The sequence below is a fragment of the Mesitornis unicolor genome, unplaced genomic scaffold, assembly GCF_000695765.1.
Source record: "Mesitornis unicolor isolate BGI_N332 unplaced genomic scaffold, ASM69576v1 scaffold28791, whole genome shotgun sequence".
NCBI lineage: Eukaryota > Metazoa > Chordata > Aves > Mesitornithiformes > Mesitornithidae > Mesitornis > Mesitornis unicolor.
In genome coordinates, this window is record NW_010163583.1 from 1 (window position 1) to 13,689 (window position 13,689).

At 57.7% G+C, this 13,689-nt stretch overlaps 1 protein-coding gene across 1 annotated transcript; it reads left to right on the forward strand.

Annotated features, from left to right (window-relative positions):
- Positions 1–403: 403 nt before the first annotated feature.
- LOC104548098 (A disintegrin and metalloproteinase with thrombospondin motifs 7-like) lies at positions 404–13,684 on the forward strand (the record flags this gene model as incomplete). The annotated part of the gene is made up of 11 exons (XM_010194019.1): positions 404–440; positions 1,584–1,753; positions 1,967–2,100; positions 3,376–3,496; positions 4,009–4,253; positions 5,848–5,989; positions 6,712–6,838; positions 8,012–8,225; positions 10,236–11,951; positions 12,875–13,027; positions 13,613–13,684. Coding segments are annotated over 11 exons (3,131 nt in total), but the record flags the coding sequence as incomplete, so codon positions are not given.
- Positions 13,685–13,689: the final 5 nt, after the last annotated feature.

Sequence of the window (13,689 nt, forward strand, 5' to 3'; positions counted from 1 at the left end):
TGGAAAAGTCTGGTTTTGAAACGCTCGGGGGATTCATTTCCTGGGTTTACCCAGTTGGCCAGGCAGAGTTTGCCCCCTTCCATGGATATTACAAAATCACAGAGTCGTTTGGTTGGAAAAGACCTTTAGGATCATCGAGTCCAACCATGCCCTGTGCACCACTGACCCCTGTCCCTCAGCACTTCATCTCCCCAGTTTTTAAACACCCCCAGGGATGGGGACTCCAGCACTGCCCTGCACAGCCCCTTCCAGTGCCCGATAACCCTTTCAGTGAAGAAATTTTCCCTAATATCTAATCTAAACCTCCCCTTGTGCAAAAAAATCCGTATATTGGCTCTGTAGGGTCTGTGTGTGCCATGGCAGAAGTGCAGCCGTAGTTTATGGAGTGTTCTAAACACGGCAGGAGAGCAAGCAGCGGAAAAGCAGGAGAGTTTCCCCGGGCGGTTTTGTTTGCTTTGGCCACCGTAGGTAAATCTTCAGCTTTGCCTCTTGGATGGAGTGAGCAAACGTGAGCGCCGGGCAGTCCTCCCGCAGGCGTTTCCTCGGGGCAGGGTGTGTAAACACGGCCCTCAATTAATAACCCACTTCATGCTCTGCAGCAAAGCGTGCCCGGTCTGAGCCGACTGGGGGAAAAGTCGTTTTCGTGAGGCTGTGGGGACGTGGGCCATGGCGAGTGCTGTGTCCAGGGGAAAAGGCAGGCGTCAGGAGATGGTGGTGGTGGTTTGAGAGTCTGTTGGCATCTAAGAAAACCCGATCGTTGCTTTTAAAGTCGCTCTTTACAAAGCCCAGCGGCGGCTTTGCCATCCCCTTGGGCAGCAGATGTGAGCATCACCAGTAACACCTGACTTTAACCACTGCTTTCATAGCATCGCACACTGGACCTGTAAAACTGGCCATATATTTTAAAACTAAATCAATTTGCCATCATATTAAGGAGAGGCCGTGAGGAGGGACAAGACCCATGGTGTAGCTAATCCATCTGCAGAGCAGTACCTCAGCAGAAGATGCCTTTGGTCAGGGGTCCTGTAGCCCAGCAGCAGCAGCAGGGAGCTGGTCCAGGAGGGAGCTGGAGAAGAAGGACGGGGGCCACGGTTTCCATGCATATCAGACACTGGCGCTGTGGAGGGGGATGTTTTTGGGGTGGATGGTGGGTGCTCGGCAGCTTCCTCCCATGGGCATCACAGCAGAGCAATGTGTGGGGTGCAACTGGGAGAGCTCCCCCTGACTTGGGCTTGACCCAGCCTCAGGAGATCAAACCTTAGCAGCCCGTACAAACCCATGGAATTTCACCTCATCTGCAGAGGTGTTTTTTTGACAGGATAGGTTTAAACTGGAGGAGGGCTCATTTAGGTTCGATATGAGGAATAAATTCTTTACCACAAGCGTGGTGAGGCATTGGCACAGGTTGCCCAGAGAAGCTGTGGATGCCCCATTGTTACAAGTGCCCAAGGCCAGGTTGGATGGGGTTTGCAGCAGCCTGGGCTGGTGGGAGACATCCCTGGCAGCGGGGTTGGGCTGGATGAGCTTTAAAGGTCCCTATGGACCCAACCCCTTCTCTGATTTTACCTTTTCCCTCCGTGCAGGCCCAAGTACGGGGGCAGGTACTGCCTGGGGGAGCGGAAGCGGTTCCGGATTTGCAACGTCAGGCCGTGCCCCCCGGACAAGCCGTCCTTCCGCCAGGTGCAGTGCAGCCACTTCAACCCCATGCCCTACAGAGGGAAGCTCTACCGGTGGACACCAGTGCCCAACAACAGTGAGTCCAGGGCAAAGCCGGCTTTCTGCCCACAGCCTCGGGCGAAACCCCAAAACACGGCCTTACGTGGTCTGTAAGATTTGCCTCGCAGCGTGTTTATGCCCTGTTTTAAATTATGGCTGGGCTTGCAGGGTTAATTTATGTTTTTGGAGATGGTTGGGTGGCCTCCCCTAAAGCTGCTGGGGTTTAGTGTCTGCCTGTTGGGCTCCCCAGTTAACCCCTGCGAGCTGCACTGCCGCCCGGAGGACGAGTACTTCGCCGAAAAGCTGCGGGACGCCGTCATCGACGGGACACCGTGCTACGAGAGGAACGCCAGCCGCGACATCTGCATCAACGGCATCTGCAAGGTGGGTGTCCCCTGCCTCGTATGCGCCGTGGGCTGAGCTCACTGGCTTTGTCCTTCACGGTGTCCCCATTTCCACGAGGTGTGGATGTATTTCAGCATCCAGAGGTGGATTAGGTTGGAAATTAGGACAAATTTCTTCACTGAGAGTGGTCAAGCACTGGCAGGGGCTGCTCAGGGCAGTGGTGGAGTCCCCATCCCTGGAGGGGGTCAAACCCGTGTGGAAGGGGCACTTGGGGACGTGGTTTATGGCCATGGTGGGGTTGGGTTGATGTTGGACTGGATGATCTTGGAGGGCTTTGCCAACATTAATGATGCTGGGATTCTGTGCTGCACAAACCCAGGGAGATGAAGAAAATAAGGTCAGGGGTAGGAAAGGGTGAGCAGTGTGAGATAAAGGTGCTCTCTGAAGGGCTTTATAGAAAAATTAGGCTTTTTTGGAAATAATAATAAAAAAAGACTTCTTGGCCAGCAGGAAGAGCAGCAGGAAAGAGGCAAAATAATCACTCAACGAGTGTCCTTGCGGCCTGTGATATCAAAACCATTGGTGGAAGCTCCCCCCTCTCCCTGGCCGTGCTGTCAGCGCTGCTGGCCCAACAGCAACTGGAGCCTTTGGGGAGGTCCCAGTTCCTCCAGTAAAAGTCACCTCCGGAGCTGGGGGTGCCGATGCCCAGGCAGGGACTGGTGGGGAGCGCAGGGGTTGTGGTTTTTATGTGGCGTGGATGGCGCGACCCAGCAGAGCACAGCAGCTGACGGTGCCTTTGGCACACGAAGTCTTCATTGTCACCGATGGCTCCTCACTGGGCCAGGACCCAGCGGGACCCTCCGGGGCCTTGGCTGCGGCTTTTATAGGGAAATCACAGGGAGTGTCTCACTGTGCACGGGTCGAGCGATTTGACATGAGATCTTCAGCAGAATATTAGAAATTAAAAGGTTTCAGGAAGTGTTTTGGAGCAGGACCAGGGACCAAGGGCTTCCCCAGCTGGGCTCGGCTGTACCGACCGGCTCTGCTGCCTGGGGAATTGGGTCAGAAAAGGTGAAAATGAGATCTGGATCGTGCTCCTCACGGGGTAGGAACAGGAGGGCAGGACCACGAGGAGGTGTTCGAGTGACCTGGACTGCAGCCGATGGGGCTGGATCACCACCCATCCTGCACTGTAGGACCAAGGCTGGTGCTGCTCTCCCTTGTTCCTCCTGTGTCGGTAGCTGATGGTGTGAGGCAGAGGTGCAGGCAGGGGTGCAGGTAGGGGTGCAGGCGACTGATGGGGCTCCCTTGCAGAACGTGGGCTGTGACTACGAGATCGACTCCAACGCGATGGAGGACCGGTGCGGCGTCTGCCATGGGGACGGCTCCACGTGCCACACGGTCAAGAAGACCTTCGAGGACAGCGAGGGGCTGGGTAAGGGCATTTGGTCTGTCCCCAGGTCCCTGCTCCACACAGACCCAGCCTTGCTGCTCGTTTGAAGTGTGATTTTTAATCCAAACTTGTCAATTTGGATGGGATAAGACCCAAGCAACAGTGTAGGATGATGTGGTGTTGCCACTCCACTTCTTGCTCCTCAAAAGAAAAGCATCCCCATATGCTTTTTGTGTCTAAAGGCCTGAAAACAAAGCTGGAGCTGGTTTGGAGAGGTTTAAGGGGATTTTGTGGGTTGACAAGGACGTGTTGAAAGGGTGGTAAACACCTTGTCAGCGCCTGTGTGGGAAATACCTCGCTCTGGGATGGGCAGTGGGGAATGCAGGTGGGGTCTGGTGCCCGCTGGTGCCTTACAGACATATAAGGATTGGCACAATGCTGGCACCCAAGGGACGATAGCACCCACCTGAGAGATGCTAGCACCCACCAAAGGGTCAGTAGCACCCACCCACATCTTCGACTCCCCTGAGAGCGATGCTCGGTGCCGTTCCCAGGTTACGTCGATATTGGGATTATCCCGGTGGGAGCGCGGGAAATCCGGATTGAAGAAGTCGCAGAAGCTGGGAATTTTCTGGCGCTGCGGAGCGAGGACCCCGAGAAGTATTTCCTGAACGGCGGCTGGACCATCCAGTGGAACGGGGACTACAGGGTGGCGGGGACCACCTTCACCTACAAGAGGACGGGGAACTGGGAGAACCTCACCTCCCCAGGGCCCACCGTGGAGCCAGTGTGGATCCAGGTATGGTCTGGGCTCTGTGGTGGCTGGGGAGGATGGAGGGGACGTTGTCACCAGGTCCCCTGCCTGCCCCTGTGGGGCTGAGCTGCCGTGGTCCATCCGAGGGCTGGGATGCAGCAGCTCATCTCCTCGCTGATCCAGTTTCACTGGGAGCTGATACTGGGAGCAGCTGGCTCAGGGAGTGCTTCCATCCCACACCGCTTCCAGCTGAGCTTTGCAGCTCTCCTCCAAATATTTACTCAGCAGAGAGCCCGAGGAGGAAGAGCCCCTTTCCCGGGGCCTGCCCTGTATCTTATCATCGCTAATCCCCTCGTCCGCCGCAGCAGCGACAGCGCTGGGGCTTATCTGGGAATTGCCTTATTTTGCAAACTGATCCCACTTTATTAATTCTCACCTTGTTTCCATGGAAAAGAGCTGCCCAGGGATTGCTTTTCAGCGCAGCTGTGTGTTGTAAGGAGCTTTGCAGAGTTGTCATGGTGGGTGGGAGGGTGATGGACAGGGAGCGCAGTGTGGGGGACTCGGGGCTGTCCCTGCTGGTCCCCACAGACCCCCAGGACCCCCCTGGCCCTGGCAATGGTGGCTCAGCCCCACACCCTTCCCGAGCAGCAGCCGCTTGTGCTGGAGCCCGGCCACGCCGAGCGGCCAAAGGCTCCAAATTTTGCATTTCTTCCAGAAATGAGACTGAAATGGGAGCGGGACCTTGGGCTCGCCAAGCGCTGCTGTTAACGGGAACGCTGGTGCGCTCAGCACCCGCAAACGGCTTTCTGGGCTTGGTAACGTAATTAAAACCTTTGGACAGAAAAGGTTTCGAGAGGATTTGGAAAGACGCCCTCGCTCCCGCCAAAGCTCCAAGAACAACAAAGCTTTGGCCATAATGGGAGCGCTTAGGCTAAGAAAAACAGGGTTCAACTCCCGGCCTTTGCTGAGCGCGGGTGCGGGCGGTGCTTTGGGCAGGGTTTGTGTCAACCGCAGGAGCCGGAGCAGTGGGATCCCATTTCCAGGGAGATGAGTGCAGTTCCTCATGCGAGTGTCACCGTCAGCCATCGCTGGCGTTTTTGGCACATGGAAATCCTCCTCCTCCAGCTCCCATTGCGGGGAAGGGGACGTCCGGCCGTGCTGCGCCCTTTACTGTGCTGAACCTTGAGCATGTCCTTGGATGGGGCTGCTTTTGGTGGTGGGACTGGATGGGATTAACAGGGGAATCCTTCCAGGTCCTTCATCAGGGGAGATGTAAAACCAAAGCCCTGATGGTTCTCAATGCTCTTACTGTTATTTTTTGTTATTACTGGACGTTTGCATCAGGGGAGGGTTAGGTTGGACATGAGGACAAATTTCTTCACTGAGAGTGGTGAAGCACTGGCATGGGCTGCCCAGGGCAGTGGTGGAGTCCCCATCCCTGGGGGGGCTCAAAACCGTGTGGATGTGGCACTTGGGGACATGGTTTATGGCCATGGTGGGGTTGACATTGGACTGGATGATCTCAGAGGGCTGTTCCAACCTCAACAATTGTGGACATCCTGAAAAGCCCCTGGGATGCGGTGACCAGCCCCAATGCTCTGCAGCAGCCGCCCCCTGAGCAGCCCCTGTCCCCCTGCAGCTGCTGTTTCAGGAGACCAACCCGGGGGTGCGGTACCAGTACACCATCCAGCGCCCGCCCGACAGCCACAACGAGATCCAGCAGGCAGAGTTCCTCTGGCGCTTCGGCTCCTGGACCCCGTGCACGGCCACCTGCGGCACCGGTGAGTCTGCTGGAGGAGCATCCTCATACCACGGGAATGCCTTCGAAATTCCTGGGTCTTTGGTTTCTGGAGGGGTTTTTTTGGGGGGAAAGCGACATCTGCTGAGGTCACCACGGTGCTTTGCTCCTTGCTGGGTGTCCCATTACTGCACCAGGTGTTCCTCGGCATCGGGCAGCATCGATCTCAGCCGATGGCGGGGGTTAATATTTCCAGCTCTCCCGAGTCATGGGTCAAGTTTGTGTTGTAAAAAGGGGGACAAAAGCAGGCAGTGAGGGTGAGGTGAGGGCATCCTCAAAAATATCACCCCATGAGCACTGCAGACTGGGAACATGCGGCTTTGGTGGGTGATTTATCCATGAGCTGTAAAAGCTGCAGGACGGGAAAGGTTTTACTCCAGGGGTTTCTGCAGCCGCAACTCCAGGGTCATTTTCCAGCCCAGCTGAGCTCCATAGGTCTCATCACACACGTGTTGCATTGAGACCAGGTGTCCAGCTCTGCTATTCCCACTGGGTGCACTGGGAGCACTGGTGCTGTTGGCACCGCAGGAGGACACATACGAGGACACCTCTGCAAGGGCATCAGCACCTCAGCAGAAGTCGATTCCAGTTTCAATTCCAGTGGTGGTTCCATCTCCTTTCCCCTGTTTCTGGTGACCCTGGGGCTCCTCTGGCAGGGGTGCTGGGTGTCTCGGTGTGATTTTCACCCCTGGCCTGTGTCCGCAGGGGTGCAGCGGCAGATCGTGCACTGCGTGGAGAAGCTGGCGGGCATCGTGGAGGAGCGCTACTGCGACGCGCTCACCCGCCCCGACGACCAGCAGAGGACGTGCGGCGAGGAGCCCTGCCCCGCCAGGTCCCATGGGTGTCCCCTCCCTCCTCCCCAGCAGAGCTTTAATGCCCAACCTGCCTTAAGGGGGTGCCCAGGGTCAGGGGGACCTCGGTCGCTGTGATGCCCGGGTGGCACCGGGACACACGCAGCTCTTTACACCCCGAGGTTTGCACCTCTCTTCTCCCTTATCCTTGAGAACAGGTCCCAGAGCCTTGGGCCATGGGAGCAAATCCCTGGCCTGACCACCACAATGCGTTGCTTGTCCGCAGACCACAAGCCAGCAGTGTGCCCTTGAGCCAAGAAGGCCAACGCCATCCTGGGCTGGATGAGAAGGGGTGGTTGTAGGGCAGAGAGGTTCTCCTGCCCCTCTGCTCTGCCCTGCTCACACCACAGCTGCAATCTTGTGTCCAGTGCTGGGCCCTCAGCTCAAGAAGGACAGGAACTGCTTGAAAGAGTCCAGCAGAGCCACAAAGATGAGGTGCAGATATAGTACCCATGGTGAGACAGTGGCCTTGCCATGTTTCCTTACCATACAAGCACTATCACTTGTAGAAGTGAACACTGTGGAGCATCTTCTGCTGAGGAGCGGCTGAGGGAGCTGGGGCTCTTGAGCTTGGAGCAGAGGAGACTGAGGGGTGCCCTCATTCCTGGGGATCCATTGGGAAAGGGCAGTGTCAGGAGGAAGGAGCCAGGCTCTGCTCTGGGATGGCCAATGCCAGGACAAGGGGCAATGGTCCCAAGCTGGAGCACAGGAGGTTCAAGCTGAAGATGAGGCCAAAGTTTGTGAGTGTGAGGGTTCTGGAGCATGGCCCAGGCTGCCCAGAGAGGTTGTGGAGTCTCCTTGTGTGGAGACACCCAAAGCCCTGGCCGTGTTCCTGTGTGACTGCTCTGGTGATCCTGCTCTGGCAGGGGTTGCACTGGGGGAGCTTTCCAGGGCCCTTCCAGCTCTTCATGTTCTGTGATTCTGGAATTCTGTGACCCCGCTCCAGGCACCCCAACCTGGGGCTGAATCCCAAGCCACAGCCAGGATCCCAATTCCCCCATTCCCCATTGATCATTATGGGATGCTGAAACCCGCATGCACGTTGCCTGCATCCCCCAGCCCCAAACACCCCTTGGCTGTTGGTGGCTACAACCCAGGGCGTGGGGGCACGGGACAGAGCCGGGCTGGTGGCTGAGGTGTTTGGTGTTCTGCAGGTGGTGGGTCGGCGAGTGGCAGAAGTGCTCGGCCACGTGCGGCCCCGCGGGGCTGCTGAAGAGGACGGTGCTCTGCATCCAGAGCGTGGGGCTGGATGAGCAGCGGGCCCTGCAGCACGCGGACTGCCAGCACCTCCCCAGGCCAGACGCCACCGCGCCCTGTCCCCAGGAGATCCCCTGTCCCTCCCCGTGGGCTGTGGGGAACTGGTCCGAGGTGAGAAGCAGCGGCGGGGGGGGGCCCGGGGTCTTGCAAAGCGGGAGCTGGGGACAGAGCAGCCCCAGGATGTCCCAAGAGACATCCAGCTTATGGGGCAAACCCATCCGGATGAGGGCAGGGACCCCTCAGCGATGCTCCCAGGGAACCATTGCACATTTTTCAACCATTTTTTTAAAAATAGAGAGAAAGAGAGAGATCAAAAACCCCACCCATGTGGGAAATGCCATGGTCTGTGGACACCCTGTGCAGCCTTTATTTATATTTCTGTATTTCTGGGGATCAGGTTAACCGCAGATTGGGGGGTTTAACCAGAAAATTGTAACTCCTAATTCGAGCAGTGGTTTCAGAAAGTGTTCGGTGTGGAGACGAGCACGGGGAGAGAAACGAGAGAGCCTGGGAACCGAGCTTGTTGCTAAGGAACAAAGGGAATAAAAAACACGAACAGCAAATTTGAAGGGTAAATGAGAGCTATTTAGAAATATTTTGCTAGGGGCCCACAAAAGCCACAATTGCAGGGCTGAGCAAGACGGCTGCCACGGCTTAAAGGGAAAATCTCAGATTGCTGGCGGTGCTGAGCTGTGCACGGAGCCAGCCCGAGCTGTCACCGTCGTCTGCTGCGGCGTTGACATCGACGGATCTGTGAGCCCAGGGAAAACGAGATACCTGTAATTTTCTGTCCTCCTTTCATTTAAGGACTCGGTGCCTTCAGAAGGACCCTAAACAACGTATACCCAGCCCTAGGGGCTTGCCAAAGGAGTTCATTATGTGTTGCTCATTAATGCAGGAGGGTTTGCTTTTGGGATCACCTCCCACGGCTGTGGGCTTGATGCTGACCCCCCTTGTGAGCTCTGAGTGCTCTTATCTGCATCCCGGAGGCTTTCCTGATAACCCAGCCTTGGCAAATAAGCCCCCTCATAGCCCTGCAGCAGCTTCAATACTTGGAATTTATCTCCTGGAGGCGTTTGCTGAGACATTTTAGACGCAGCAGGAGTTGGCCTCTGTTGTCCCCAATTTGGCCATCGCAGTAGGGTGAAGCACCTCGCTCACACCCCTCCTGTAGATGTTAAAATCCTGGAGTACGCGTTGTGTGAGGAGCACATCTCCCGGCCAGCCCCACAGCTCTGCGTGTCCACCTCTGAATTTCCACGCACGGGTGGTTGTGCATCAACCCCCCCTTCTCAACCCATCCATTTCTATCCAAAAATCCCCTCGGCTGGGTTGCTTTGCCTCGCTGGCCGCGTGTTCCTGTTGGCTGGGCTGTGTGAGGCGCTGTGATCGACGTGGCTGTGTCTGTCACCGCAAACCGCAGCGGCGGTGGCTGGGGCCGCACAGCCCACGTGTGATGTTAGCAGCGCTGTGTTTTACTTATCCAGCAGAAAACGTTGCTCTTTCTTTCCAGCTTGTGGGTTTCTTTTATGCTGAACGATCTCAAAGAGACCATTATGGTGGAGGAGGGGCTGTCCTCAACAAAGCTGCTTCTTGACCCTTGCTTTTTCCCTACTGGGACAACACCCTTGTTATTATCCCCTGCTTCACAAAAATGCCCTTCTGGAAGAAGGGCTGCGATTCATGGGGATAGGTCACGGCGCAGAGCCGTGAGATCATCTTGCCCAATGCCCTTCGCAATGTCCATCTCCTGGGAAAACCATTTCTGGCTGCGGTGCAGGTCCTGGATGCCCTGAGCAAAGTTCCCTGCAGCACCAACCCTGCTCCGGGTATTTCATGGGGAGGCAGCCCCAAGGTGGATCTAACTGGTAATAGCACTGCTTACTGGTGTGACCGGTACCCCCTGCTCCTGGCTCCCAGTACAGGGGACCCCATGCCCCAGCTGGGACTGGCACAAGAGTCTTGGGACCCATGTGGGTGGTGGGAGCATGGCAGGGGTGGTTGAGCACCCACTTTGGTGTCTCGGAGAGGGGCATGGGCACCGCTGCTGGCCCCTTCCCCACTCCTCCTGCTGCTCTTCTCACTCCCAGCCCTGATGTTTGTGTCTCTTCTCCTCCCCAGTGCTCTGTGACGTGTGGAAACGGGACACGGCAGCGCCGGGTTCACTGCAGCAACAGCACAGGAGCCGCCTGTGACCCTGCAGAGAGACCCAGCTCGGAAGCTGCGTGCTCCTCGCTGCCCTGCCAGGACAAATGGGACAGTGCTGACACGGAGTGGTCCGGCAGCGGGGCCTCCAGCAGGGAGATCCTCAATGAGATCCATTACATCCCCAGCAACCACATTGCTAAGTTTAACCCTGTCATTCCAAATATCCCCGAGTCCAACGATCTCAATGTCATCACCGGGGAGGACTTCTCGGCCAAGAAGGGAAATGTCTTTGTTGATGATTTTTACTACGATTATAATTTTATCAACTTCCACGAGGATCTGTCTTATTACCCCTTCATGGAGAAGGAGACCAAAGGCGAGGGGGCAAAGCCAGAGCTGAGCCCCAATGATGTGGAGGGGTCCCATGAGATGCCCACTGAGGTCCTGCACACCGTCAAGCTGGGAGGAGGAGCAAGCGAGGACCATCTGGTGACCAGCGAAGCCACCACCTCTGCTGCTGTGCACGCCAAAGGAGGGACAGAGCCGGGGGGTTCAGCCCCCAGTGACCCCCTGAGCTCAGTCCCTGAGGACGTGGGGACAGCCTCTCCCAAAGACATCATCCCTGACTTCGTGGGGGAGGAGGAGGACACAACGCTTGTGTCCCACGACCGCCCGGCCCCAGATGAGCCCAGGGGAGCCGTGCCAATGGGGACCGGTCCTGGGCAGGATGCTCCAACCAGCAGCCTCAATCCATGGGCTCCTTACCCGGTCAGTCCCTCCCCACTGCTGCCCACGGGTGCAGACACGTCCAAAAGTCCAGGAGAGGTGGGGAGCAGCGGTGAGGTGCTGGGTAGTGCCAGCAGCGAGGAGCACGACGTGGCCGGCTCTGTGGAGAGAGGCCATGAAGACCCAAGGGAAATGGATCTCATCATCACTGGGGATGCTGAGAGCATCCCCAAGCCCGAGGAGCAGGACGGGTGGGCAGAAGCGCCGGAGGGGACAGTGGGCACACACACAGCACCAGTGACCACCGAGCAAAGCCATGGGACAGAGAGGGCAGGACTTTCCTTCCCCACCCCACATGGACCGGGGTGGGAGGTGGGGAGAGCTGGCAGCACCCATCCCACTGTGGGTCCTCATCCCATGGGTGCTGACAGGGGCTCCACGGGGCTGGCATCAGAGCTCCACACCCCCACATCCTTGACCTTGGCCCCCTTGGTGGCCACCACAGCCTTTCCAGCAGCAGTGTCCCCATCCTCTGCCGTGCCCGGGCCAGCCCCCCAGCTCACCTCCAGCAGCCTCACCCAGAAAGATGCCCTGGCACCAATTGTGCCCACAGCCCCAGCTCACAGCCCTCCTGTGCACCCGGTAGGAGCATCACGCTCCATGTCCCCCCCAGCATGGTGGACCATGGGGGTGTCCCACCACCCAGAGCCGGCATCGCCCCGTGCAGAGCAGACATCGCATGGGACCCCACTCAGCAGCACTGCGCCGGGGGAGCGCTCACCATGGGCACCCCCAGGGACATTTTCTTTGGGTGATGGGGAGCAGGAGTTGTCCCAGCCCACCCCAGCCCCACCGCCACTCTGGGAGAGGGAAGAGATGGAGGAGGAAGACGCTTGGCTTGTGCCATCGACCACCGTGGCGGCCACAGCGATGCCCAGCTGGGAGGTGGGCAACTGGAGCGAGGTAGGTGTTGAGTGCGTGACATGGTGGGTAGGGAAATGTGCTCCCTACCCAAATTCCTGCCTGGTCTGGAGGAGCCAGCAAGCACAGAGCACCCAGGGAGAGCCCCTGGCTCGGGAGCAAGCTCTTGCCATTGTATGGGGTAGGATTTTATATCTTAAAATAGGCCACGAAAAGGTAGAAATTTAAATGTCAAGTGCAAGGCGCGTCAAGGCTGCCCATCAGCAAAGGGAAGGGGCTGAGGAGCGCGGTGCTGGGGGGATTATCAGCAGTTATCAGCTATGGTGACTGCCGGGCTGCACAGCGTTGGAGTGATGGATGAACGCTGCTGCCGGGCGTGGGGATGGGCTTTTATCAGAAAGCACAAAAATAACATCCTGCGGAGTCGTGGAGCGCCGGAGACGGAGCGGTGGGGGGTCTTTGAAGAAGGCTGCACAAAGGACCCAGTGACAGTCAGGAAAACAATATCAGCAAAAACACAGCCCCACGTGTGGGTTTTACAAATGAGCATTGAGCCGGGGCGTTGGAGGGAGCTGTGCTGGGCTGGGACTGATGGCAGCTGTGGCCTGGAGGAACCAGGCGTGTTTCAAAGCCCTGCAAAGGTTTTTGAGATGGGAAGGCTGCTACAAAATAAATCCAGGTTTTCCTCCTTCTTCCCCCAAACCGAGGGCTGCTCCATGGGGACCTGGTTGGAGAGGAGCCTTTTGCTATGGGGAATCTCCGTGGGGCAGTGCCAGGAAAGCTCCTCCACACACCCAGGTTTACCTGGCACCCCCAATGCCCACAGCGGGGTTGATGGGCTGTGTCCCCAGGGACCTTTCTGCTGGGCCACCGGGCTCCGTCCTTGGCCAGCGCCGGCCACGGGGCGTTGGGGACATGAGGGACACAAAGGGACAGCCCCACCAGGGCCTGCCGTTGCCTTGCAGTGCTCGGTGACCTGCGGCGTGGGCGCGATCTGGAGACCAGTGCGCTGCAGCAGCGGCAGCGACGAGGGCTGCGCCGTGGCCGACAAACCCGTCCCGGCACGGAGGTGCTCCCCGCGGCCGTGCTCCTCGTGGCGCGTGGGCAACTGGAGCAAGGTAGGTGAGGGTCCAACTGGCGGGGGGGTCCCCAAAAATCCACAGGAAAAGGGTCCCTGCCCTGTGGCTCTCAGGGTGTCCTCGTGCGCCGTGGCTCAAGGAGGCAGAGGATCAAGACTTGCACTTGCCATGGGGTTTCAACTGCTCCATCCCTCAGTAATATGTGCATTTTTCCTGCTCCTGGGCTGCTTAAAAAGCCAGGGATTTGCAAAAGCTAAATGAGGAGTGGCTTTTAGGTCTCTGGGAAACTGCCCTAGTGGAGGGTTTGTGGTTGGGTCAATCCCACAGATTCAGTGGTGAGGAGCAGCCCTCCTTGTTCAGCATGGGCGCCGTTCTCGGCATCATCAGGTGCGTAACGCACAAAGACTTTGTTGCTGTTACAACTGGAATCTCAGTGCTTCCAGAGGGACGGTGGTGACAGGTCCAGAATCGCATGGGACCATTCTCTAGTGTGGGCTGGAGGTGACAAGGGGTTGGGTACCTGCTCAAGGCAACCCAAGGCAGAGCATGTCTGGGGGTCACCTCCCGCTGCTGGAGGGATCCCCCTGCACCGGTCCCCACCGTGACGCTCGAGTCCTTTCCCAGTGCTCCAGGAGCTGCGGCGGGGGAACGAAGGTTCGGGACGTGCATTGCATCGACACCAGAGACCGGCGGCTCCTCCG